Here is a 27157-nt window from a genome sequence, read left to right as displayed (position 1 = left end):
TTAACCCTGAGATCCGAAGTGAAGTGAGTGTAAGAAAATGTTCTTCCCTCCTTTTGGAGCCTTTCCATGGTTTGGTGTTAAAACCTCATTTGGCCATTTGGGTTTGGGGATGGTTCCAGCTCTTCGTAGACTGCAGTGTTAAATCTCACCATCGGGGTCTAATGCTTCCATTTCTTTTTTTATTAAGTACTTTTGACTCCCCGGGCATTGGGGAATGGAAGGTTTTAGAGAAGGGAAGGGAGAACATGCCGCAGGGAGTGAGCCACTGCTTCTTGGCGTGAGGGGTCATTTGACAAGACAAACCAGGGGTGGGGAGAGCCAAAAAATCTTCTAGGTGCCAGGAATGTGGTTTTTTTCTTAAAGTGGTGTGACATTTGTGGGAGTAATTTCTATGAGTTCAGTTCCTTTGCTGTGCGGTACAGAACAAGATCCTTCCTCCTCACCCTCCAGAGGCCCTTGCAGAGTCACGCACAAATGATCATCCAACAGCACCTCTTGTTATTTCCAAAGCAAAGCTTTGACTTGGTTCTTAAATAGGCTCCGTTCTCCCACTATTGCATGTGGCTAGCGTCCGCACTATATATGTTCCTGTGTCTGCATCAGTCTTTTCACCTCAAAGATGTGACATCTTATTGCTTGCAGGGCGGGGGGTTGCTCTCCCTCATGGGACTCCACCAAGAGTAGAAATCTGTTATTTTGTGCTCGGAGGAGGCATTGCTTATGCTCAGCTTATACAGTAAATATGTTCCACAGAGTTTTGCCTGTGAGGCAAATCGTGTTTTAAATGCAGTAGGCAAGCTCGCTTATCCCAAGGAAGCCCTCCTTTGTGGTGGCTATGCGACATTCACCACGTCTAGGAAATGCCAGGAGACTAAGGGGAGCTGCAGTGTCATAGGCTCAGACGCTCGTTACACCCTACACTACATGAAGGAAGCCGGCGACTCACCACGCCTGGCGTGGTTCCAGCCCCCTTACAGAGCCCACAGTCTTGGGGCAGGGTGTGCAGGTGGGGCAGTGAGGCCCAGCCCCCAATGTCAGGGCCCCCATTGGTCATGCACGTGAAGCAGGGCTCTGGGGAACAGGGGGCCACCCCACAGGCCCCTCGCCCCCTCCTCCGGCCACACACCCACACCCCTGTGTGTACTGGCCAGGAGTCCAACGTCTACAGGCTCCATGTGCCAGCCATGGAATCAGTCTGTCTGGCTTCACATCCCATCTCCACCCCTGACGGGGCTGTGCACAAAGTCTCAAACCTCCCTGCTCCTCTCTTGTCAAATGAGGGGAAAGCATACCACTTCTGTCTGAGGACTGTCCTGAGAATCGAGTGACATAGGACGTTCCAGTACATAGCATAGCGCCCAGCTTGTAGTGAGCCCTCGTCTAATACTCCTCATCGCTACCAAGATTGGAGCCTTCACCTCAGCGGTGCCCATTCCACGAAAAGAGGTATTCGTTGTCTCCTCCTGTGTAACAAATGACTACAAACGTAGCAGCTTCAACAGCCCCTGTTTCTGAGCTCACAGTTCTGAGCATCTGGGCATGGTGGGGCTGACCTCTCTGCTCCCAAGGCTGCGTTGGCCAACAGCATTCTCATCTGAAGCCTTGACCAGGGAAGAATCCATATTCAGGTTCTTGGCCCACTTCAGGTCCTTGTGGTTGTAGGATGGAGGTCCCCATTTCTTTGCTTTCTGCCAGCTGGGGGCTATGCTCAGTTCCTAAAGGCCACCCACACTTCTGGCCATATAGCCCCCTCTATCTGCCAAGCCAGCAGTGGAGAACATCCGTCCCCTGGAATGCCCGGTCCTTTTCAAAGGCTCAGTTGGTGAGGTCAAGTCCACCTGGGATAATTTCTCTTTGTTAAAGTCAACCATGCCAAATAAAATAGCCTAATGGAGGGAGTGATCTTCCCATCAGTCATGAGTCCTAGGGATGGTATGGGGTTTATAACACCAAGGGCAGGAATCTGGGGCATATCTTGGAATTATGTCGACCATGCCACTTTTCAGCAAGGCACAGACTTTCAGTCCTTCCTTCCATTTGGCAGCAAAGAAGCAGAGTCCTGTGTATTCTTTTTTTATAGCCAGTCTGGGACTACTGGCTGGACCCCATACCAGTACTGTGGTTCGGGCCTCGAGTATTTACACACCCAACATCCCATCCCAGCTGTGAGCTTTTCCCTGCCTTGGGACCTTTGGGAGTGTCTGTGCTTCCAAGACGGTCCAAATGGTCCTGCTTTCTCTCCAACCTCCCCGGGCAGCACTGGCCCTTCTGTCCTGGGTATCCCCACAGGACAGCACCACCACTACTGTCTTGTGGGGTGTCAGGACCCAATGTCCTACAAAGAGGAAAACCCCATCATAAAGGATTGAAAGTGCTGGGAAATTTGGGTGACAGGTTCTGTGTCCCAGTTGCTATTGCTACCAACGTGGCACTCTTCTGTCACTGAACGTCTTGCTTCCAGCATTTACGTGGTGAAAACTAAAGCAAGCCTTCCCTAGACTTTCAAGGGACTTGTTTTCTTGATGGGGAATGTAGCAGATACCTCAGGTTGATTCTTGTCGGTGTTTCCAGTCTGACAAGGATCAAGAACCCACTGTCATGGCTGTTCTACCCAGAAGTCAAGTCATTTCTGATGTGTTTCTGCCACATCTCACCCTCTTGCCTCGTGTTACTACTGTTGACCAGAAAAGGGTGGTTGCTCGTTAAACTACCAGTTCTTGCCATGTTCCCGGAGAAGTGTATGAGACCATGCAGTCCATCCACAATTCAGCTTTAAATTCTTTTTCAACTGTCCCCATCTCAGTTGCTTGTGTTTGGTTTCTAGGTTCCCTTCCTCGTTCCTTTATTCTTATTATGATTTTCACCCAGGTAAAGTGGAGACCAGCTAAAGGGATGGTGAATGGTACCAGCAGGAAACATGCCACATCAGAGTGCAGGCCAGTGTGGCTCGACCTGTCACTCTTCCAAGTCTGCGCTGTCAGCAGCAAGGATGGCAACTTAAGCCTCAGGGCCTCACTTCTCCACACCCACCTAGGTTGGTTTCTGAGACAAAAGTGCTCACACTGCTGAAATTAAAATTATTTGTTGTCACTTTCACCTTCCTTCCTCCTGCCATCCCTCCTCTGCCTGCAAGTTTATGTGTCTCAAGAGAAGGTAATTTCCTTTGCAGAAGACTGCCAGTGGCCTTTTCCCCTTTTTGGTACCTGGTTCTCTGAACTCTTCTCGGAAGTCCTGCAGTGTTATAACCTGAGTGTACGTGTGTTGCTTTACTGAGTGGCGTACAGGGAAATGTGAGCTTATCTGTTGTATTTGTGTTTAATGTGCACCTTGCAGCCGGCCGTAGTCTGTGGCATCCCTGGAGGGAATGTACGTTCAGCCAGACTCATTCTGGATCAAAGCAGCCTAGGCCCAGAGTAGGGAAGAGATTCCATCTTTTATGTCCCGCTTCAGTGGATCGCCCGAGGGCTTATGTGAAGACGAATTCCAAGGCCGCACAAGGCATAGCCGCAGACGGTGCTGTGATCAGTTGATGATGTCTGCCATGCTCACAGGAACAGGGTGTGGCAGGCCTCAGATTCTCTCTCTGACAACTCTTCCCTGAGTTGCTTAACACTGTTGGCACATCAGGATCCACAGGGCTAAGGAAATCTTATGTAAATCAGGTTTTCCTTGCATAATAGAAAGAGAGCTCTTTGGTTTTGCCAAAGGATTGAAGAATAGGGGGTCTTCGTGGCTATAATCCAAACACGTGGACCGCAGTCACAGGATCTTATTGGTCAAAGTGCTTGTCCAGCAGTTTCTCTAAGCACAGCAACATGGAGAGAAGAATGGCCAAGAGTTCATGGTGTAGGCTTTACTCGTCAGAGTAATTCCAAGGTCCCACTTTCGGAATGACATTATTCAGTGTTTCCCAGTGCCCCACAGATCTTGGGCAAGTATGTTAGTACATTATATGTTCCTAATGGACCTACAGCATTGGCCATAAGTGCCACACTGCAGAACTGTATTTAATAAAGGATGTTTTTATTTTAACTCGAATGCTCAGAAGTTTGTCTCATGGCAAGGAGCCTGAAGTCATGTTGGGTACAGCTCACAGAGCGGCTTCTGACTCTTCTCTCAGGAAATGGTTAGTCTGACCACCCCAAGTGGGAGGAAGAAAACCACAAGTTCTTACATAGATATTCTCACCGTGATTAACTTGTGATGTCTTGAGCCTGCATTGACTGATCTATTTCGGCTTCTTTATGTTTGTCAACGAAGGGAAGAGAGTAAACAAGACCTGTGCAGAAACATTTCTTACTCTAAACTGCAAATGTGTGAAGTGGTAGCAGAGCTGTCCCTTCTACAAAAGAGAACTGTTTTCTCCAAAATGATTTTGACTAGTTTTGCGTTTTTGCACTGTAACCGTTTAACAAATATTTATTGAGCTGCCATAGCGTGCGGCACTGTTCTAGACCCTCGGGATGTGATACTGAAACAAAACCAAACAATAATCCCTGCCTTCAAGGAGCTTACTGTTTGTTTCCTTTCATTATTTCATAGTTATATATACGGTGTTAGTTGTTCATTCCAGTGGTAATACTTTTTCTTGGTGGATTGTGAAAGATGAGTTTTTTCTTAGTTTGAGAAGATATAAGGTCCTGTTTTCAGTGGGTTTCTGATGTGTCATTTTTGTTTTGTTTTGTTGGAGTTGAAAGAGTAGTTTGTAATGAGAGTTCTCATTGGTTTAGAGTCTTTTCTCTATCTCAAGGAACAAGCCTCTAGGGAAGAATCAGCATTTCATATCAATTTTTAAAATCGTGTCCTTCTACCCAGCCTGCCTGTTCTCCTAAGAAAGGCATTGTGAATTGCATGTTGATCACAGACATAAGAGAAACAACTGTTATATACTGTTTTGAAGACATAGATATAAATTCTTTCTCCTCTATAAATCAGGATTTCTCAACCTTGATGCTATTAACATTTGGGGCCAGTTAATTCTTTGCTGTTGGAGGCCGTCCTACGTTGTACAATGTTTAGTAGCATCCTTGGCCTCTACCGACTGGGTACCGGTAGTACCTCTTATCCCTGAGACGTAGCAACCTAAACTGTCTCCAGACATTGCCTATTATGTCCCTTATGGGGGTGAGAGGAATAAAGTCAACCCCAGCCGAGAATCGCCTGCGTAAATGACGTGAGACTGTGATTCAGATCTCCCATCTTCAAATTACAGTATATCAGTGAAATCCCTGAAAAAAGCACCTAGGACAAGACCTGTCTTCTGTCTGGCCTTTGTGGGAGCTCAAAGCAACTTTCTGCCATGAAGGAGTTAATATAAAGTGAGCCAGATATTTATCAATCTTAGGAAGCAATAGCAACAACAAATGATGAAATTCCTTCAATAAATCATGCCTTGGACGTAGTTTGCATTTCCTATTGGAAATTTGTTAAAATGGCATTCATCTACCATAAGTTAGAGAGTGTGTTGGACCCAGTATACTGTAAATTAATCTTGAATGATTTACACATAAATGTGTTCCAGATTGGGTGATCTCAGCTCAAGCAGTAGGCGGCTCATTTCCAGATATTTCCATTCTCAGGAACTGACATTGAATTCCATAAGTATTTATTGAAATGTGTAATGTAAGAGGACGTTAGAACAGTCTGATGCTTCTTTCATGTCCCCTTTCCCCAGAAAGGCAGTGCTCAGAACAGTCTCCCCCGCCAGAGTCTCTGTGTCTGATGTGGCATTCCCCACTTCGAATTGCAAGATACTAAGAAAAACTAGTTCTTCATTCTTCCTCACTACTGCAAGTCCCTTCCATTCCTGTACCAGCTTTGCCCTCCCCAGTGAACACATGTAATTACACATGATGTCATGTGTTTCTTATTTGATCCTTTGGTTCCATATGGGCCACTTTTCAGAGTTTTGGAAGGGGCATCTATTGCATGTTCTGTCTAGCCCCATCAACCCGACAGGGTTTTACAGTCTGAAGTATGATCATTTAACCGACTTCACCTTGTATTTCTGAATCCTCTTTATTTCTCACACATACCAATAGATTAAAAAATGCAGTCAACTCTAATATAAGTCTCTGAGAGAAGGGTTGGTCTTGGATACAGAGAGAAAGGGTGAAAGAGAAACATACTGGGCTAGAGAATCTTCACTCGTTTGATTGCTGTTTATTGAGCACCTGCTGTGTGCGAGGCAATGGCATTATAGCCATGACAAAAGTGGACAGGGCCCTGTTTTCCTGGAACCCCCAGTCCACTGGGCAATGAGATAAGTGGACAAACCGTGTTTTAATATGGTGCAATAGGTGCCATGATGGGAGAAATCAAGACGCCATGGGAGCACTTAGAAAGGGCATCACCCCAGCCTTGGAAGGCGGGTACAGGGATCAGAGAAGGCTTTCCGAAGAAGCAGTGTCATACCTGGAACATGAAGGATATGTTGCCCTCAGAACAAAGAATGTTCAAGGCCACATTCCAAGGCCTAAAGGAAAGCAGAAACAATTGAACCTTTAAGAAACTGAGAAGTTTGGCGTGTTTGGATAGTAGATTGTGAGATGAGGAGAGTGAGAAGTAAAAAGGAAGCAAATAAGTTTGCTTCTCAGGATTCTGACTCGAGCAAGTCAGTCATTGATGGTGGCATTTCTAAGATAAGCACAGGAGAAGTAGGTTGGAAGAGGGTGGGGTGACAATGACCTGAGTTTTTAATCTACCACTAACTCCAGAACATGAGATTGATTTTTTTTTTAATATTTTTGAAAGATGTCAAAAGCTAATGGAAATTTGGAAAGTTAATTAGCAGCTGAAAATGATTTTGTTACTGTAGGCTATCATGACATCCTGAAAATATACCCAGACCTCTTAGTTTCTGCCTATTTTATTTTATTATTTTATTTTATTTTATTTGGGAGGCAGAGGGAGAGGGCGACAGAGAATTTAAACAGTCTCCACGCCCAGCCCAGAGTTCAAAGTGGGGCTCGATCTCACAACCCTGAGATCATGACCTGATCCAAAAGCAAGAGTTAGACGCTTAACCAACTGAGCCATCCAGGTGTCCCTAATTTTACTTTTCATCCAGCAACTATTTTTTAATTTTGATACTTATCACCATCTTACTGCTTAAGATTTACCAGGTGTGTGCCTAAAGAATGGTACCCGTGAGAAAAGAAGTATGGTGAGCTGTGCAGGGACTGTATTCTGGCTTTTCTAGCATTCCTCTACCCTCTTGCTTAGATTTTTTTTTTTTTTTTTTGCCATAATGAAGGTTTTTATTCTAATATCACATGGACTCACTTTCTAGAGCATACATTATTCTTTTAGATGACTAAAGAAAAGCATAAGTATTATTGGGCTATCTTTAAGCAGATGTGTGATGTTCGAGGATTTTAAGGGGTGCAGACCTCATTTGAGGGCATTGCTGCCGGTAACCATACTCTGTGTGGCTCCTGTCACCCAGAGAAGATGGGGAACAAATGTGATTGTCAAGTTAAGGGCCATGAGATTGCTTCTAACCATCAACCTAGCCACTGCTTTTCCTCATGTCCCTTTTAGGCCTGAAATAGCCAAGGGCGAGCCTTATAAATGATTCCCCTTTAATCCAGCAACTAAGGAGCATCCAAAAGTGTCTCCCTTTTGTTTTCCACAGGAATTTAGATAATGGGCTGTGTGCAATGTAAGGATAAAGAAGCAACAAAACTGACGGAGGAGAGGGATGGCAGCCTGAACCAGAGCTCCGGGTACCGCTATGGCACAGACCCCACTCCGCAGCACTACCCCAGCTTCGGCGTGACCTCCATCCCAAACTACAACAACTTCCACGCAGCCGGAGGCCAAGGACTCACTGTCTTTGGAGGTGTGAACTCTTCATCTCATACCGGGACCTTGCGTACCAGGGGAGGAACGGGTAAGAATTAGGGTGCTCTTCATTCTTTTGTCAATTGAACATTTGTGTTCAAGTCAGCTCCCTTTGACTAAGGATTTAACGTTAAGTTTTTCATCAGCCTCCGTCTAGCCACTGCCAGAAGAAGAGCTATTAAAAAAAAAAAAAAAAAAAACAGGGCTTGGTGGACAAATGCAATGCTGGCTACCATGGTACAAGGTGACCCCAAGTTGCTGCTCTGTGAGGTTCTGCATGGGTTCAGAGATACAGCTTCTGCTAAGGGCTCCAGGCCAATCAGTGGTCTCAGCCTTGGCTGGCTGACTCAGAATAACTAGCAGCTTTTCCAAAACCCTGAGTCCCATCCCAGATCTTTTGAATCAGAAGCTCCAGGACTGGATCTGAGAATGTCTGTTTTGAGCTCTCTAGACATCAGCGCACTTTCCTCCCATCCCCCAGTTAAGAGCCGCTTTGCAGGGGGTAGCACCTCGTCCCTCATCTTGCTAATCGTCAGCCTGCCTGTCACCTCCCAGCCAGTGGGGACATTTGGCAGGATCCCTTTTTGGCCATTCATCTTCACTGATTCTCTTTCTGATCTTCCCGTCATCTTCCATATGATGGAGTTCATCAACCCTCAGGTGTATCACGCATGTATCTCATGTATTTTAAAATCAAATCTTATGTATCCTTAAGGAATCCTTCCCATTTTTTTTCTTTAAGTTTCCTTCTCTTTTGCACCACGAGGCTCTGTTTTACTGCCATGTACATTTGCTGACTTAGCTAATACTTCATAAAATATCTGGCATACATTCTCAGACATATGTTTTGCAAAATATTTGTAAGTTATCTCATGCATCCTTAGCCTTCCAAATCATCTCCCAGCATGTGAATCATGGTAACTAGATATTTGACATTATTTGTTCCAAAAGCATTTTGTTTATTAGAAAAGTTTAAAGAAATATACAAAGAGCCATTATGCTCTTGGCTCATCTGGGAGCAGATGTCTTACATAAGGACCCACTGTGCCTTTTTACCTGGGGAGTTGGCATGCAACAAGGCAGTGTAGTTCTATCCAGGGGACCTGACCCAGAGCTTTGGGCATTGTACCATTGTGTTGTAGTGGATCCAGTTTTCTCTTTAAAGTAGACCTCGCATGAGGGAATGAATGTTAGTACACTTGCTAATCTTTCCTACCTTGCTGGAAGGCACCTGGAATGGAGGGAGGAAGGAAAGAGACATACTATGGAAATCTGTCTCTGAGGATGCAGGAGGGGAAAAAAGAGCCAAAAATGCTCCAGCACACACTTGCTGTGCCTGCTGAGTTCTTTGCCAACCAGACTGAATTCTGCTGACGCGGACATTGACCTTGTTCATTCATTCACGAATGCTGGATATGAATCCCTGTGTCTGCAGGTATCATTCATAAAGTCACTAGAAAGGGATACTTGCCTTGAACATGGGAGTCTATACTGTAGTCAGTGATAATCTTAGTATAAGAGGCCACCTGGTCCCTTTTAAAATTTGGAAGTTGAAACATAATACTCCCAAATATTGGCAGATCTCTGTGCCTTGTATTATCTGGCTTTGTTACATGTGCATGTCTGTCTCCCCACCACTGCTTTTAGTGCTTTAAGGCCCAGAACAGTGTCTGTGTGCCCCTGTGACCTCCTTTGACTCCCCCCTCCATCCTTAGAAGATAAAAAACCCAGTGAGAACTTGCCGGCCCCGTTGCAGGGAGAGAGTGGGAGATTGGAGGTGACGGTCCTTATGTGCCTTGTCTTCCACACAGTGGAGCTTGGGTTTGTTTTCAAATTATGTAACAAAAGGAATCTGTTACTAGAGTGTTCAGTGAGAATAAGCATGACCTTACAGGCCTCCACTTCGTTTTAAGGCAGTCTCCTCTCCAACCTTTCAAAGAAATTTAAAGTTGCCAAGTGAGCCCTGCTGCTTTGCATGGTCAGACTTCCTGAATGCCAGTTCTCCTACAGGAAGTCCCACTAGGGATGGGTTGGAAGAGCAAGACCCACCTCCTTCTCTGTCTTTTGGATAGTTGCACAGGCCCATCTGCTCCCTCGGAACCACTGACACAGCAAAATGGTAGCTTGGTAAAGAGGGGAATCCATGGTGTGCATTCTTTAGGCCGCATCAGACACTTTGAAGTGTGCCAAGATCAAAATGAGGAGCCAGACAGCAGAGAAATGGAATGTATTAGTTAACAATTGCTGCATAACATATTACTGCAAACTTAGCAGCTTTAAACGATACGTATTTATGATCTCACAGCTCCTGGGGGTCAGAAATCAGGAATGACTTAACTGGGTCCCCTATTTCAGAACCTCTCACCAGCTGCAATCAAGGTGTGTTGGCCGGGCTGCAGTCACCTCACAGCCCAACTGAGAAGGATCTGCTGCCAAGCTTGTGTGGTGCTGGCAGGACTCAGTTCCTCATTAGCTGCTGGCCAGAGGTCACCCTCAGTTCTTTGCCGTGTGTCTTTCCAACATGGCAGCTCGCTTCATCAAAGTGTTCAAGCCGAAGTGGCAATACAGAGAATCCGCTGGGAAGACAGAAGTCGCAATCTTTTGAAGCCTGATCACTTATGGGACATTCCATCACCTTTGCCATGCCCTGTTGGTTAGAAGCAAGTCACTAGGTTCGCCCACACTCGGGGGAGGGGGATTACACAACAGCATTAATACCAGGAGGTGGGAATCATTGAGAACTATCTTAGAATTCTACCTACTATAAGAAGGCGGTCCCAAGCCAAATGGGATGCTGGAGATTTTCTGTTGTTAACAGCAGACTTGTGAAAGCAGGAAGGCCTCTGTGGGGAGTCCACCAGATGAGAAGACATACGGTGGGTGCGAGGAGGAGTAAGTACTACAAATCAATGCAAGGATAGGCAAATTTGTGGTAGGAGAAAGGGAGTCCCCAGAGCAACTGCAGATGCCAAGAGCAAGACATCCTCTAATTGGGGTGAACATTTACGGAGAGGGTCTTCCAAGTCCCAGGCTGCAGAAGGAATTTCCTGTTACGTTCTCCATTACTGTTAGGTCACGGGAAGAGTGGTATGTTTTACCCTGAACCTAACGTGGGCTCCTGAGAGGAGGAGAATTTGTAGCTTTAATTGCTGCAGGCCTCCGCAGATCTGACCTGTAACACCACTGCTGCCCCTTGGTTGTGGACGTGACATTGATATCTGTCTCTTCCCGAGGACTCGTTCAGAGGAGTACACAGAGAAGTGCACCTCCCACTCTAGGTTTTAGTCAGATCAAACCATGCTTCCCCTACAAAGACCAGGGAGTAACTTCAGCCCTGCAGCTCTGGTTTCACACATTAATTACATCACCGCACCATGTTATCAGTGCCGATTAGATGTAGATTTTGAGAATGAGATTTTAGTGAAGATGTAATTTCTTGGAATTAATTTCCCCTTGTGTAATAATCTCTCCCCTTTTGATTTTGTTTTGTCAGGAGTGACCCTGTTTGTAGCCCTTTATGATTATGAAGCACGGACGGAAGATGACCTGAGTTTTCACAAAGGAGAAAAATTCCAAATATTGAACAGCTCGTAAGTTCGGAGAGGGACGGGGACGTATGCAGGTGTTTCAGATTGAGAAAGAATACTTGTGTTACCAGCCTGTGCCTTTTTGGTGCCTGAAATGCTAGAGGAACGCTTGCTAAGTTCATTAATGTGTGGCAGTTGAACCTAGGAAGTGAAGAGACAATGAACCAGGGCAGCGTTTTATGGCACTGGTGTCCCAGGAGCTTTGGGAGGACACCACAGTAGCAGAGTGGATGCTTTTGGTTTAAAGTTGGAAAAGTTCTAGAATTGCCCCCTGCAGATCTGCATTTTCAGATGATTGGCACAACGCTTGCCTAGCCACATTACCCTCTCTCTGCCTCAAGATGGGTTTTTTGTTGTTGTTGTTTTGCATTTTGCAAGTTGTACTAGCTGAGCCCTCACTTAGAGCTGGCAACAAGTTCCTTCTGTTTTCAAAACTGCTAAATATTCTGATTGGTGAAGCCTGTGGAGGCGTTTCCCCATAGTGAAAATTCGCAAGTGACTGAAATCTTTGTGAGATGGAAGGAGATGTGACTTCGCCCACTGGTGAATGACTACAATGTGTGCATTTTAAATGTGACCAGTAGGAACAACAGTTAAACAGGCAATGGGGACATTTCAAGGGTAAGAATCACTCATTCTAAGGATAGAATCAAATTCGACATTTAATATCTCCATTAAGAAGAGCAAATATAGGTATATTTGGCATCATATATAGGGAAACATATTTCCCTGTAGTTTTTAAATATTGCCTCTATTAGGTTAAGGCAGTGTGCCTGCCAAAAAACTTCTGGCTTCAAAGAAAACGGTGGTGGGGGCTTCTGGCTGGCTCAGTCTAGTAGAGCATGCGACTCTTCGTCTTGAGGCTGCGAGTTGGAGCCCCACATTGAGTGTAGAGTTTACTTAAAAAAAAAAAAAAAAAAAGGAGGGGTGCCTGGGTGGCTCAGTCAATTAAACATCCCACTCTTGATTTTGGCTCAGGTCATGATCTCAGGGTCATAAGGTGGAGCCCTATGTCAGGTTCTGTGCTGGGCATGGAGCCTGCTTAAGATTCTCCCTTTCCCTCTGCCCTCCCACCGCCCCCCCCCCAGCCACTTAAAAAAAAAAAGAAAGAAAGAAAATGGTGATGTCCCCATCAGCAAGTCAGGCCTTCTCTGCCCTACCTCAGGTTTTCCTTGTGAGCGCTCCCCAGGGATTGGGGAGGAATGCCACCCCAAGGCTGGGGGCCCACCAGAAAGTTCTCCTATGCCTCCAGGTCCACTTGCTCTGTACTCTGTTCCTAGAACAAACCGTGGTGGCAGAAGGACCGGTCAAAGCCTGGCTCTTCAGCTTTATTGAGAGCTCCAGAAAGAGGAGCAGCAAACGAGGGGAGCGAGAAGCGCCCCAGCTCATCCCTGTCCTAGCAAAGAGAAGTGGTCATTGTAACAGGGAACTCCCTCAGGCCTGAAACCTGCCTCCTTGGAAAGCCCACCCCTTCCTGGGACGCCCCCAACTCTCAAAATACACCACCTTTCAAGGACAGGAGCTGGATTCCTCCCACAAGAGGCCAGTCACTCTTGTGGACCTCAGAAGACCGTGTCTACATCGTAGCGCCGTTGGGTTTTTTTAAAATATTATCATCATTATTAATGGGTGTGGGTGGGTTTTTTTAAAACTATTTAAATATATGCAGAAAACCACACATATGCACATATCAGAAGTGCGCGTGGTGGTGGTGGTCGCACAACAATGTGAATGTGCTTAGTGCTGCCCAACTTTACACTTAGAAATGGTTGAAATGGTAAATTTTGCTATGCGTGTTTCTCCACAATGTTTTGAAAGTGTGCAGTTGGCTGTATTTGCACAAACTGAACATGCCTGTGCAACCAGCACCCAGATCAAGAACATGACCCGCCCCCTACAAGCCCCGTCAGAGCCACAGAGATTTTTTTAAAATAGTAAACAGCTGCTATTTATTGAAGGCTCCTATGTGCCAGCCATGTACCAAGTTGCAAATGTTCTCATTTATCCTTCACAGCAGTTGTCTGCGATGTGCCTCACAGTCGTCCTTTGACATATGAGGAGCCAGAGGCTCAAATTAGGGAGCGCCCCAGGTGCACAGAGGCACTGGCAGGTGGCAGAGCCAAGGGTGAGGTGTGGGGATGGCATCCTGACTGTTGTGTCACATTTGGTCTCGGAAAGGCCCAGAGGACCACCCCTCCCAGCCCAGAAGGGACTGAACCTTTCTAGATACATGAAAGTTTGGAAGGTTGGCTGGGAGGTGGGGGAGAGGGGAATTTGGCTTTGATCTCTTCTGATTTATGATTCCTTATTGTTAGATTGTCAGATGAATGCTTCTCCTCTTAGATTGTCAGATGAATGCTTCTCCTTTGAATTCCAAAGTACCCTCCACTGTCCCTCCCCATTCTGTGCAATATTCTTGCAGTCCCAAAGTTGGTTAGAACTTTTAACCAACTTCTGAAAGGTGAGAACTAAGGAGTAGTAGGAAGTACCACACAGCTGTTCCTCTAAGGGTTTTGTCCACACTGCAAGGGGATCTACACATCAGATCATAGGCCGCTTCCAAAGCCAGTCCTTGCCAAAGTCAAATTCATGACTTCTTCCTTTGTTATTCTGGATAGGATCGACAGTGGCATTCAGTTGAAATTTTGGAGAAATATTCCAGGAAAATCCAGTCTATCTCAATCTGTGTTTCATGATTTGCATGCGTGGCCTTTAGTGTTTACAGGCCTCAAGGCTCTGGCCTTGTTCTCTTAGAAGAAAACGTTGCAAAGGTTTTTTCCCTTATTTACTGTTCTTCCTACTTTGCCAGTGGAATTCCTCATCCTACAAGCCATTTAAATGTCCTTTTCCAGGGTTATGGGGGAAAAAATAAGGTTTTTTACAACAAATACAGTATCTTGAAGTAAAGGGTAATAACAGGGAAGAGGAAATCATGAAGGACAAACAAAGCAATGATAGAGAACCAGATGGCAGGCGTCTCCTTCCCCCCTTCCCCGCCCCTCCCAGCCCCTGGCTCTCCTCTGCTGGGGGGAGGGGGATGGCGCTCTGTTCTCCCTGGGGCAGCTGCCACACCTCCTAGTGCCTGTGTCCTCCCACTCCTTACCCCATCCAGAGGCAGAAACGGGTGGTGGCAGGGCTGGTCTTTGTGTTTTCAAGTGCAGCAGGACCCGTGCGGTACATGTGTGTGCGTATGTCCAGAGCCAGTGGCACTGCTGCCCGGCATGAGTAAGGTTCTTCACTGACCTGTTACAAGTGCTCAGGGCAGTGCATTTGGACATCATTCAACTGGAACCCATTTTACAAACTATTTAAATTCATCTATTTTATTCCCTATTTTCAAGTTTCATGACTAGTGATTTACCACCTGAAAACACTCTTTAAAATATAATAAACATGTTACACAGAGTGGAATAGTGCCTCCAGTAGTGACTGCTTTGAAGTTCTTTTCATCTTGATAAGGAGAGATCCTGGGTTAGAGAGTCCCATCTACCACAGGATAAAATTGTTATGGATATGCTCTCTGACAGTAAGATGGCAGTAGCCAAATTGAGAAGGAATATAGCATTTATAATAAAAACGGATCAGGCTGACTTCTATGTGCAAATGCCACTTCCTGGCTGTATTAGGAGCCAACAAACCCAAAGAGCAATTTCGGGGATTGAGAACAGGCTCTTTTAATAAGTCTTTAAATTAGAGGAATAGGGGAAGCTGTTATAAAAACTTGAAAGTTATTCTAAATCAGAGCCTTAAATCCTCTATTTGAGTCAAAGCAAGATAACAGTTAAAGAAAATCTCACCAACGCTAAATTAATGAAATATCTGAACTGTAAGAACAGGTTTTTTTAAAGTGCAGTTTTAATAATGTTACTCACAATAATTCAAGAAGTAAAAAGTAGCATAGTAAAGATTCTGTTTTCCTAAATCAAGGTGAATGATTTGAAGAGTCTTATTTGTGGGTGAATTGGGCTTCTAATGTATTAAAAAGATGATTTATTATTTGCTCAAAAGATTTTTTTTGATAGATGTTTTGAGTCTGTACCAGGCTGTCTAGGCACAACCTGTGAGGCTTACTACATACTACATTGTTTCCTTGTCACCTCAGATCGCCTTTGATGAAAAAAGTGACCCGAGATGGCCTCAAAAAAGAAAAGGATTTTATCTTTCTCATGAGTAACTGAAAACCCTTGTGAGATTATGGAGTCACTTAAGAGAAAATCATGAATTCCTGATACATGACTTTAGAATGAGCTGATGGTTGGAGTCTAATCTGTGCTAAACTATTTCGGTGCCAACATCAAAATGAGATATTAATGCTGGATTTGAAATGGAAATTGTAGTTGACCCTTGAACAATGGGAGGTTTGGGGTGCCAGCTCCCCCCACATCTGGTGGTCAAAAATCTGCATATAACCCTGACTCTCCAAAAACTTCTAGAAGTCTACTGTTGACTGGAAGCCTTAGCGGTAAACAGTCAATTAACACATATTTCTTTTATGTATTATATATACCGTGTTCTTAGAATAAAGTGAGCTACAGAAAAGAAAATGCTATTAAGAAAATCCTGAGGAAAAGAGTACATTTACTGTACTGTTTTTATTGGAAAAGATCTGCATATAAGTGGACCCATGCAGTTCAAACCCATGTTGTTCAAGGGTCAGCCATACTTGATTAATCCCAGATCATCTGAATAAGACTGGGCTTGTCCCAGCCCCAGCAAAATGTATTGGCTTTCTGCCTCAGGTGGCATTTCCATGTTCCCCAACATTGATACGACATTCTTAATTTAAACTGATTAGAAAGAACTTGATGAAGGTTGCAATTAAAGATCAGCTTCTGCCAAAAGCTCTTAATTTTTTACGATTTTGGAGCATTTCCTGGGTGTGGGGTTTGGGAGGTGGAGTGAGGGAAAGAGAAAGGAGAAGGTGGGGAGATGGTGGGTATTGTTAATTTTTTTTATGATGAAATGTCTCCATCTGGTGGAGTTTCAGAGCAGTAAACATTGTCACCATCTTAAAGCCTCCAAAGCCATTTCTTAGCATGTGTTCAAAGAAAAAAATTAACTTCTACATGTGTTCCTAGATGATGTACTTAACAACTGCATGAATTTCTTTCAGAGGACACAGAAGTGAAGCCAGTACAGACTGTTCAAATGTTAACAGTTTTAATTTCATGATTTGAGGCTGAAAGGCAGAGGAATGCAATAGGGAGCAGCACAGAGTAGATTCCACGGGATCAGTAAAGACCGGCTCTTAAGTCGAGTGGTGGGTTCATATACACATATGTTCTTTGTTATGTATCAGTCATTTCCTAAGACAAATCTGGACATAAACTAAATTTGAGTTTTATTAACAAAGGACTTCTTAGGTATGAGAAGTTGTCTCCCTGTTTTGGTTGACTTATCTGTTTAAATTTGTTTAATAGGGTGAAAAAGGAAAGACTGAAAAATGAATTAAAACATAAATTTTTAGGGGCACCTGGGTGGTGCAGTTGGTTAAGTGTCTGGTTTCGGCTCAGGTCATGATCTCAGGGTCGTGGGATGGAGCCCTGCATTGCGAAGCCTGCTTAAGATTCTCTCTCTCCCTCTCCCTGTGCCCCTCCCCCCTCTAGAATAAATAAATAAATCTTTAAAAAAAAAAAAGACATAAGTTTTTAAAAGCCTTTGTCAGCACCCTGTTTTCTCATGGGCTATTTTACGTCACTTGCACCGCCAAGGACTCCCCGGCGACCACACCCAGAGTATGTGCGGGCTTGTCACTGTCGCTTTATTAGATTCTATCTAGACTTGTTGCTCATCAGTCACCTCGCTCAGAGAGTCGGCCTTTGGAGAATGGGGCTCTTGAGTAAGGCTTGTGTTAATATAGAGGCCGGTTATTCTCTACCTAATTCCATCAGTCTGAGGAAGATCCTGACTGGGGCCAAAAGCCAACACATTTTCTTCCCTAGCTGAGGGTTTTGACACAGAGTCCAGCCACAAATGATTTTTAAAAAAGGGGGGGAGGGTAGGGGTTTTTCTTGATGCCTCTAAGGACCAAAAAAGAAAGGAGAGAAGGCACTGGGCCCCTGCTGAAGAGCAGTCTGGCAGGTCTGGTATGCTCAAGGGCAGTGGCCTCGCCTCCTCCCCTGCCCTCGCACCCCTCGCTGCGGGCTGGCGCAGGGTTCTGTGGACACCGCACGTGGCAGGGCTGCAGCCCTGCGTACGCTCTGTTCCTGCTTTCTGTCACACGTCCACTACTGTGAGTCTACACGCATGAACTCTAACCACTGAACTGACCTGTTTGTTCTAAGCTGAGAGTGGTGTTACAAGCCCCCCTTTCACGTCCTTCTGCCCCTAATTCTGAGAGCCTGCCCCCCCCCCCGACTGAGACGGGCCATCGCCTGCAACACGGGGTCTTACAGAGTGGTGAGACTCAGAACCTCAGTGCCTGGCCAGTATTCATTCTCCCCCTGCACCTGTACACACACAGCGACCCCCACCCTTCCTTCCTGCCCACCAGACTCAGGTCAGTGCTGTCGCTCGTCAACAAAATAACCTCAGGTTGAAAATGTGAACAAGGCTTAACCTATTGTCCTTATCGTTCTACCCTTGTCTCGAAAGCAGGCAAGGCAGGTATTAGGAGTAGGCTTTCCGTCCTTCCTGGGCCTCCTAGCAGGCTTCCTTTCTCAGATGATCTGCAGATCTGTTTTTCTTTTCTTTTCTGATGCATCTGGTGGTAAATGACTAACAAAATAACACTAAAGCCAGCAAACAGTTTGCATCTCTCTGAGAGTACCGGAGGATGCTGGTTACCTCAGGACGATGCTGGTTACCTCAGGACGTGAGACGAAGTAGAGACTGAGCTAGATTAGCATGTCAGGGCACGCTTTATTTTCCTTCTAGCTTTGCTGAGATATAATCTACACATAACATTGTGTAGGTTGTGATGCGTTGTGTACACTGTGATGGGTTGACACATGTATATATTGTGAATGTTTACACAATAACATGTCCTTCACCTCACGTAACTACCATTTTGTTTTTGTGGTTACAGGGTTTTTCTAAAGTAGCCCGAGGCTGGGTTCCCTTCCCCTCTGTCCAAGTTGGGGATACTTACCACACAAATGCCCCTTCACCCCAAGAGAGCTCTCTCATGACCAGGGTGCTACATTCTTAATTTGCAAATAAAATAAGAAATGAGAGACAGCACTGGATTCAAGTCACAGTTGACTCAGATTGTAGCCATGTGACCCTTACAGAGGGCTGTGTTGGAACTTGGAGAAATCAGGCAGTGGAATGACTAGGAGATAGTCTTATACTCTTACAGCATTGAGTCTGTAACTACAGAATATTGAAATGGTCAACACATTCACTCCCTTTTCTCTTTGTTCTCTGCAGGGAAGGAGATTGGTGGGAAGCCCGCTCCTTGACAACAGGAGAGACTGGTTACATTCCCAGCAATTATGTGGCTCCAGTTGACTCTATCCAGGCAGAAGAGTAAGTTTTGTTTTGTTTTGTTGTTTTCACTCAACTACTTGCTTTTAAAAGTTAGCCGTCACAATAAAATGCCATTAACTTCGTGCGGGAAGGAGAAGAAATTCACTAGAGCAATTTCAGGGTTGAGAGGAGATGGTGATGCCATGTTTTCCCAAGCATCATGCTGCGGTTTTTGCCATATTTATGTAATTCATGTACTATTATTAACTTAATATTTTTTCTTTACACCTGCTTTTTAAAAACATACTTACTTTGAAAGGGACCTTTTTATCAGAACCCTAGTGAAAACCCAATATTACTTGCCATAGATAGAAATTAACCAGGAAGATGTGAAGTTCTGGCCAGAGCATATATTATTATTGTGAACCCAAGATTCTAAGCCTATAGTCTACTGAAAAAAAAAAATGAGAGAGAAGGAGGGAGAAAGAATGGGAGTGGGGAGGGAAGGACAAAGGCAGAGAGGGGGTCAAGGGGGTACATAATTATTAAAGATCAGCATGCGATTTCCTTTCTCGGTGGACTCACAAATAGTAAGGGAGTACTGAAGACGTACCTTCCATGCCCCAGGTAGAAGTGACTCACATACAGTGTGTTCCGCAGCTCGGGGAAATCCTCTGATGATGCATTTCAGATGCTCTTTTCCTTTGAGTTGGGGTCTTAGTTGGTTTCTTTGATACTAAATTGTGACTAACAGTTAGTTGGACCAAGGATTTCACTGGTACCAGTCTGGGAAGATGGTCAGTAGGCTGAGGGAATTCTAGAAGGGACACCATCGTTCCTTCTCCTGACCTGTAGAGATTCATAGGCACTTCCAAAAGGGAGAACTATCAGAGTAGCTTGTGTGACGACCCTCATTTCTGAACTGAGGGAAAGAAAACTGGCCCATGACTCCCAAACTTAGGGACCTGTGCTCCTCCCTGATACCCTGGGATCTGCCTCTTCTGCTAGTGTTCCCTTACAAGTAAGGGAGTCAAGGAAAGTCAGACACGAGACCCAACCTCTGGCTCTGATACTGCATTTTGCCCTGGATTTGTTTAGGCACAGCGAGGAGGATTAGACTGCACACCCCGCCAAATCCCCAACTGAACCACCGTCTTGCCTTTAATTCCTTTATATTTGCTCTGAGAAGATCGCTTTTGTTCCCTACTCTCAACGCTCAGTGGTTCTGCACTCCTTTTTTCTCCTAGTGAGTGTGTTTTATCATCAGAGAATAAAGGAATGTGTATTGAATTTTTATTTTAGGGCAGATTTGCAAACATCTTTGTGTTCTTTCAGAATAAAAGGTACCACTAAAACATGGCATTGATTTAACTGGGAACCTACCAAATATATATTTAAATTATATATATGTATAATGTAATGAATTTTTAAAATACTTTTTTTTAAGAAGAAAATAGTGTTTTAGGAAGATAACGCATATGGCTTTACATAGGCAATTAATTACCATTATCTGAAAATGCTATTGTTTTAGTTCCATCCATTGTTCTAACAGCTCTCTCTTCACTACTATTCGCGTTTATGCTGCATTTTCATTGGGTGACGGATGCAAACCCAGAAAGTCATTTCTCATAAATAATTGTTATGATTCTCTTTCTACCATCTAGTGCTAGGTTAGGATCGTTACGTAGTCCGGTGCCTTTAAAAGTCACTGAGGACCTCTCTTGCAGCATGTCTTTTCTTATCATCAGTGAAGCTCTTTCATTCACAAAAGAATTTGACAGTGAACACATAATAGCTATGTTCAAGTATAATGAATTAGAATTTCATTTTAGAAACTAGATCCCTCCACAGTTGAATATTCTAAAATTGTTTCTAGGCACAGATTCTGACGGGGCGCTCCTGAATGCTGCCTCGGATTCTCACAGCACCTGCTGCAGCTCATTGAGCACCCAGTACGGAGATGCCAGCTAATTGCCAGGCCACGGTTAGGGCTGGAGAGTAGAAGGGAAGATAAAAGATAAATAGCAGAGGTTGTGAGGTGACTGGATGTGATGCCTTCTTACATGGCACCCGAGTGTTGTCACGGAGAGGATATGAGACGTCTGCAGCAGCCAGTCGTTTGTAAGGACGTGCTCGCCTCTGCATCGTGACCTGTCCCCGCAGCTCTGCCGGAGCACACATGCGCAGATCCCCGCCCATCTGCTAGGCAGATCCTTTCATTTACCCAAATCCTCATACCTGCTGCCCAGGAAGAGCATGAAAACAAGCATCCAAGGGCAGCAGTCATCTCAGATTAGGGGTAGTCTTGACAATTTTTTTCAAAGTTGCTATAGGTACAAAGTTACTGAAAATATCATGTCTTTGTTCTTTATCCATTCTGACTGACTTTTTTTTTAGTGCCTGATTAATGATCCTTATGTAGACTAAGGCTGTGTTTCATTATTTCCCAGGGGTTGTAATTATGCTCAGAAATCCCAGGGTCTTGTAGATGTGCATGGGAAGGGTCTCTTGCAGTCGCCATTTCAAAACAAGGTCTTAGATTTCTCTTCTTGTGAATGCAGGCGGCGGTTTTAACACAAACCGGTTCTTGTCGCCTCTGGAAGGAAAGGAAAATCGCCCACAATTCAAATCTGACTTTTTTTTCTTCAGAGAGTGAAAGAGATAGATGAGGGATGGACTCAGGAAGAGACTGAAAGGGAACTAGATGGGGCTAGGAAAACACGGACAGGGAAAGGCTAAGGATGCAATCAGAGGTGAGGAAGATTGCTGTTGCCTTCTGGTGAATGATCCTTACAAAATGATTCCTTCCTTTGATCTCACTTAAAGGTGGTACTTCGGAAAACTTGGCCGAAAAGATGCTGAGCGACAGCTTTTGTCCTTTGGAAACCCGAGAGGTACCTTTCTTATCCGTGAAAGTGAAACCACCAAAGGTAAGATAAGGAGTTGAAGAACTTGGTTGTCATTCAAATCTGTGGATTAGTCAGAGGGGATGAAAGGCTTATCTCTAATGTACAAGGATTTTTAAATGGCATATATCCTCCCTGCCTTGTGAGCAGAGCCCTATTTTCAGTGTTCCCTCCAGGCTCTAGAGCTGCAGACAGCTCCAGAAGGACTGCAGAGGCTCAGAACCAAGCTGTTCCTCCCGAAACAGGGGCCGGCAGCTTCACTCCTGCAGGCACGCAAGATCACAGAATTTGTAGCAGTTCTTTAGAATTAACGATCTTCTACAGCTTTTAGTTCCTTCCTCAGGCACCAGTCCTACAGGTCGTTTTTGCATTCCTTTTATTTTTTTCAAAACTGAGGAATCCTTTTCCTCTAGCCACTGGCCTTTCATTATTGAACCACACACTGGAGCCCACAAGAGAAGCTGGAAGATGAGGAGAGCGACCCCAGCCTGCGGGGCTGTGTATCTCTTCGTCCGCTCCCCTGGGGAGTTGGGTCTATACCATGTTAGGCAACACAAGGGTACGGAAGAGAGTGTTGTAGGAAAAAAATCCAAGAAGATTTCTTTCTCAAGGATAAAATCACTTAATTGCTAATATCTTCTGACATTTGCAAGAAAGAATGTTTTCTTCTTCTGTTACTGAGTGGAAGTGTGTGTGTGCACGTGTGTGCACCCTCTTCAGAATTATTAATCAGAATACTCAAGTAAATGAGACCCCAAAAACAAATGAGCTCTCAAAATGACCGGAGCTGCTAATGCTTCCTGTGTTTCCCAGGTGCCTACTCACTGTCAATCCGAGACTGGGATGATATGAAAGGAGACCACGTCAAACATTATAAAATTCGCAAACTTGACAATGGCGGATACTACATTACCACCCGGGCCCAGTTTGAAACACTTCAGCAGCTTGTACAACATTACTCAGGTAACACTGATTCTCACTAACTACTAACCACTGGTATACTGGAGGGAATGGGTGGGCACGGCGGGGTGGGGGGGGGGGTTGAAGCATATACAAGGTCAGCAGTGAAATAGTTTTCTTTGCCAGCCGTACAAGGTGGGGCTTGGCTGAATAGGTTCTGTTGATGTCTTTCTACCATAGTTATTATTAGTTCCGTACGTTTGTCAAAAGGTTCTATAACATTCTAGTTCCCAAATGCAAAGCAATAAGTTAAATTGTAAAAGTTGTCATCTTTTCCCGTTCCCCTGGAGTCTGTCATCAGAAACCGTGACAGGAGAGGGAGCAGTGTCTGGGAGGGAACTCATGGGGGGCTCCTGTAGGGGGTCCCCCAGTTCACACTCCACACTCACAGGAGTGACTGCACATGCTTTTCGTTCCCAGGACCCGATGAAGTTTGCAATCCATTTATCATGTTCTACTTCTCCACCGATACTGCTGTTTCCTAATTAGATGTAGACTCTGTGACCCACAGCTCCTAGATCTGTTCCAGCTATTGTATTAAACTTATACATAGTCGGTAGATCAGTGTCTTTCCTAGAAATGTATACTTATTAGGTGTTTAGGTGTGCAATCTGTACATTTTAGTAAAGACTATGGTCTTATATGCAAGTGTCAAAATGATCACTTTCTTTCCAAGATTAGCAGGAGTATCCCACTATATAACATATACACACAGGTGGATTTTTATATAGCCACATATGTACAGATAGAGAACTATATCCCCTTAAACCCAGTAGGTTTTTTGTGATATGTGTACGTGTGTGTATATATGTATACATATACATGCATACACACATATACACATTTTATATTGTTCTTCAGGACAGTAACAAAACCCCATAATAGTACACGACTTGACCTCAACTATTGCTCGATGCACATTCATTTAAAAAATGTGTGTATAATTTTTTAGCGCCAAAAAAAGCAATCTTTTGAAGATGACAATAAGAAATGCCTATCAGTTAATCCTGGACACTAATGAAAAAGTGAAAAAATTAACAACACTTGGAGTACTCGTTGATTAGGGCATTGAATAGCTTTAGTTTATGTGGCTTCTAATGAAATATTTAGTAGAAATGAAGCAGAATATCTCCCTGAGCTTAAGCGACATACTCAGAATGCCTGCATGTGTAAGGATTTTTCAAATGCCGAAATATATTTCATTACAGCCAAACATCAGCAGGGTCCCCAGGGTTTGGATCATTTGAAAATATTGTGTTGGAAAGGGCACCTTAATAACATCGTAAAGCTGGAAGGAGAGAAGGGATATGAAGAGCAATAGACATTTTTTAATCTCAAAAAAAAAATCGATCTCAAGTTAGATTTGTTTTTATATTGGCTTTTCCTCTTCCCTCTTTCTCTCTCCCACACAATAAAGTGCCTTTGAAATATCGACACATAAATAATTTCCTGCCTAAACATCTCAGAACCTGATCCTACCAAAAAGAAAGGAATAAAAAGTAACTTAGAGCTGGTTCCTGGAGAAAAAACAACACTACGTATGATTTCCCTGGATCTGAGGGGCCTCCAGTGGGGTGTGGTGGGGCGGGGCTCTGTCCATCTCACAAACCAGCTCTCCACAGCCTTTGTCACTGCCCTGATTCCTCGTGCTTTGTTACCTTTTCTTACCTGACAGATGTTTCGCTTGGCATTCAGGCAATTTCCTCCCTCACCGCTGCTAGATTCTAAAAGGTATATTCTTAAAAGAAAGAAAGAAAGAAGGAAGGGAAAAAAATTTCCAAATAACCCATAAATGGTAACTTTTTTCCTTTGTCTTTTACATAGGAAATAGAGTGCTTTCACATCCTTGAGTTTCTGCAGATTTCAGTTTTCTTTCTTTCTACTTTGAAACCAGATTTCTAAATTATACATTGGAGACTGTTACAAAGATTTTTTTTTAATGGGAAATATCAAAGAAGCAAGAGTATCTGACTGGTAGAATAGAGTCAGTTAAAATGCCAAAGAAATCCTAGAGAAATGTGACCTCTTTTTTCCCCTGCCAGGTATAATCTTCAGTCTTATTCATTTATAACAGTCTAACATTCTATGGAAAAATCCTGTACCGAAGTTATAATTTTAAACATATTCAAAGCAAAGAAAGTCCCTGAACCCTTGATATTAGAGAGGGAGGGGACAGTCGTGCTGACATTCTGTAGTCCAAATGTACCTTTTGAAATCAATGGAGGTATTTTCAGGGTTCCAGAGACATGATATTAGCATATTGGGTGGAAAACGTTTTTCTTCTTTAGTGACTATAGAAACCAAAACAGCCATACCTGTACCTGTATGTGTGTAGCCTATATTATACCTGGAAGCACGGAGCAGTCCACATGTAAAATGTCCTCTGTTCTACCTCCAATGAACATGTTTCAGTGTGTGGTGTCTAATCTTCCAAGATGTGTGCCGTTCTCTGCCAACGTAGCACTGTTTCGAGCAACGCTGTGCGCTCGCTGGGTTTGTGTGACTGTAAGTGTTGTTTCACGTGTTCTGCTTTTCTCTCCCTCTCCTGCTGCTGTCCCCACTCCATCAGAGAGAGCCGCAGGTCTCTGCTGCCGCCTAGTAGTTCCCTGTCATAAAGGGATGCCAAGGCTTACCGATCTGTCTGTCAAAACCAAAGATGTCTGGGAGATCCCTCGAGAATCCCTGCAGTTGATCAAGAGACTGGGAAATGGGCAGTTTGGGGAAGTATGGATGGGTATGCTGAGACTCAATTAATTATTCTATTACTAGCTCTCCCGTTTGGGAAATCCCAAACATCAAAGATGGAAGGTGAAAAATGAAGACTGTGTGACCTGAAAGAAGGTTTAAATTACTAATAGTGGGGAATTACACATTTGATTTGGATTTCAGAATTCCAGAATTTCCAAAAGAGAGATAGTGGTCAAGATTGGCAGATGGCTCAAATTATGCTGTGACATGAGTTTCAATTCATAAACTGGAAAATAGTACAAGGAATGTTCCAGCCTGCACAAATGCCTTGCCTTTCATTTTCAAATGCAAATGTTTACCTAGTGCAGTGTCGCCCTAAAGGGCAAGTCACCTTCCATCTTTCCTAGTGCATGCATAATTATGGATTATAAGGATTGTGTTTTCTTTATTAATTCCCTTTCCTGTAGAGAAAGCTGATGGTTTGTGTTTTAACTTAACTGTGATTGCATCGAGTTGTACCCCACAAACTTCTGGATTGGCTAAAGATGCTTGGGAAGTTGCACGTGATTCATTGTTTCTGGAGAAGAAGCTGGGTCAGGGGTGTTTCGCTGAAGTGTGGCTTGGTAAGGCAGAGGGCACATTTCATTTTGGCTGCATCTCAAAGCCAATTAGACAGTTTGGGGCAAAAACACCCACACAGTCATTGGGACCAAGACATTTAACCTGCATAGCTAGATAGGCACAAGACATGCAGATTTTGAGAATATGGCAATACTTTGCTGTACTTTTCTATCCTTCTTCATATGGTTAATGAAGGCAGGCACACACAGAACAAGAAACCAATACAATAAGAATCCGTTGTTTCTTCTTCCTAAGACCTGGGAAGGTAAGATACTATAGATGGGTTGCTATAGGGAAAGACCATCGACTTTTTTGCTTAATGGGCCTGAGTTTGAATCTTTACTACCTGATTAACCATGGGTAAGGGGCTAATTTAACCTCTTTGAGCCTTAGTTCCCTCATCTGTAAAATTGGAATGATACCTACTTTATAAGATTGAGGACTACATAGGACAATATACTTAGAGTCCCTGTGCTGAGTAGATGCTCAGTAGATGTTCATACTTCTCTCAATTTGGTTGTCATATCGTTGATAAGGCTGACTGCACTGGGCGCCTCCCACTGCCTTAGAACACCCTTTGTATCAGTTGCAGCTTTGCTTAAAGAAAATCCAAGAATTTGGCCCCACCCAAACACATCTGTTAGTGAGACAGATGTTGGTGCTTATGGAATCCTCCTCCTTTCTTAGATTCAATTAAACACAATAAAGATAAGTACCTGTTGCTATGTGTAGCAGTAGGTCGTTTGGGGGGGGGTCAGAATTAAAAGATTTAACACAGCAAAAGCACTTGGAACAGAGCCTGGCAAGGATTAAGTATTACATAGATATAGATAGAGCAATAAGGATAGAGATGGACACTCAGACATACACATTTATATGTGCATGAGTAAGCTACTATATAATAAGTATATATAAATATCTTTATATGGCCTTCCTCTCCCTCATCTGCCCAATTTGTAATTGAAGTTGGGGGTGCCAAGGATTTTAGTTCAGTCACTTATGCAGTCAGGAAGAATCGGACATCATACAGAAATTTATTTTCAAACTTTATAGTTATCAACTTTAAATCATTATGCCATATTATTAAGAGTCTATTTCCCACTGAGCATAGAACATCATGTTATGGTAGGCCAGGATCAA

At 44.0% G+C, this 27157-nt stretch overlaps 1 protein-coding gene across 5 annotated transcripts in view; it reads left to right on the top strand.

Annotated features, from left to right (window-relative positions):
- The window catches only part of FYN (FYN proto-oncogene, Src family tyrosine kinase), a 205406-nt gene that overhangs the window by 142114 nt on the left and 36135 nt on the right, over nt 1–27157 (top strand). For 2 of the 5 annotated variants that reach the window (XM_040627650.1, XM_040627651.1), the window contains 6 exons: nt 7637–7894; nt 11339–11435; nt 18804–18902; nt 21669–21772; nt 22562–22711; nt 25278–25442. In XM_040627650.1, the coding sequence (XP_040483584.1) occupies nt 7648–7894; nt 11339–11435; nt 18804–18902; nt 21669–21772; nt 22562–22711; nt 25278–25442 (862 nt within the window). In that variant the 5' untranslated portion in view covers nt 7637–7647. Of the gene's footprint in view, nt 1–2903; nt 3035–7636; nt 7895–11338; nt 11436–18803; nt 18903–21668; nt 21773–22561; nt 22712–25277; nt 25443–25863; nt 26020–27157 lie in introns of those variants that run through there. The other 3 variants (XM_008706210.2, XM_040627653.1, XM_040627654.1) reach the window with 3 other exon arrangements.

Source organism: Ursus maritimus, unplaced genomic scaffold, assembly GCF_017311325.1.
Source record: "Ursus maritimus isolate PB19 unplaced genomic scaffold, ASM1731132v1 scaffold_13, whole genome shotgun sequence".
In the NCBI taxonomy this organism is placed as follows: Eukaryota; Metazoa; Chordata; class Mammalia; order Carnivora; family Ursidae; genus Ursus; species Ursus maritimus.
The sequence above is the reverse complement of the archived record's forward strand: the minus strand, read 5'-3'. Positions and strand labels throughout refer to the sequence as shown.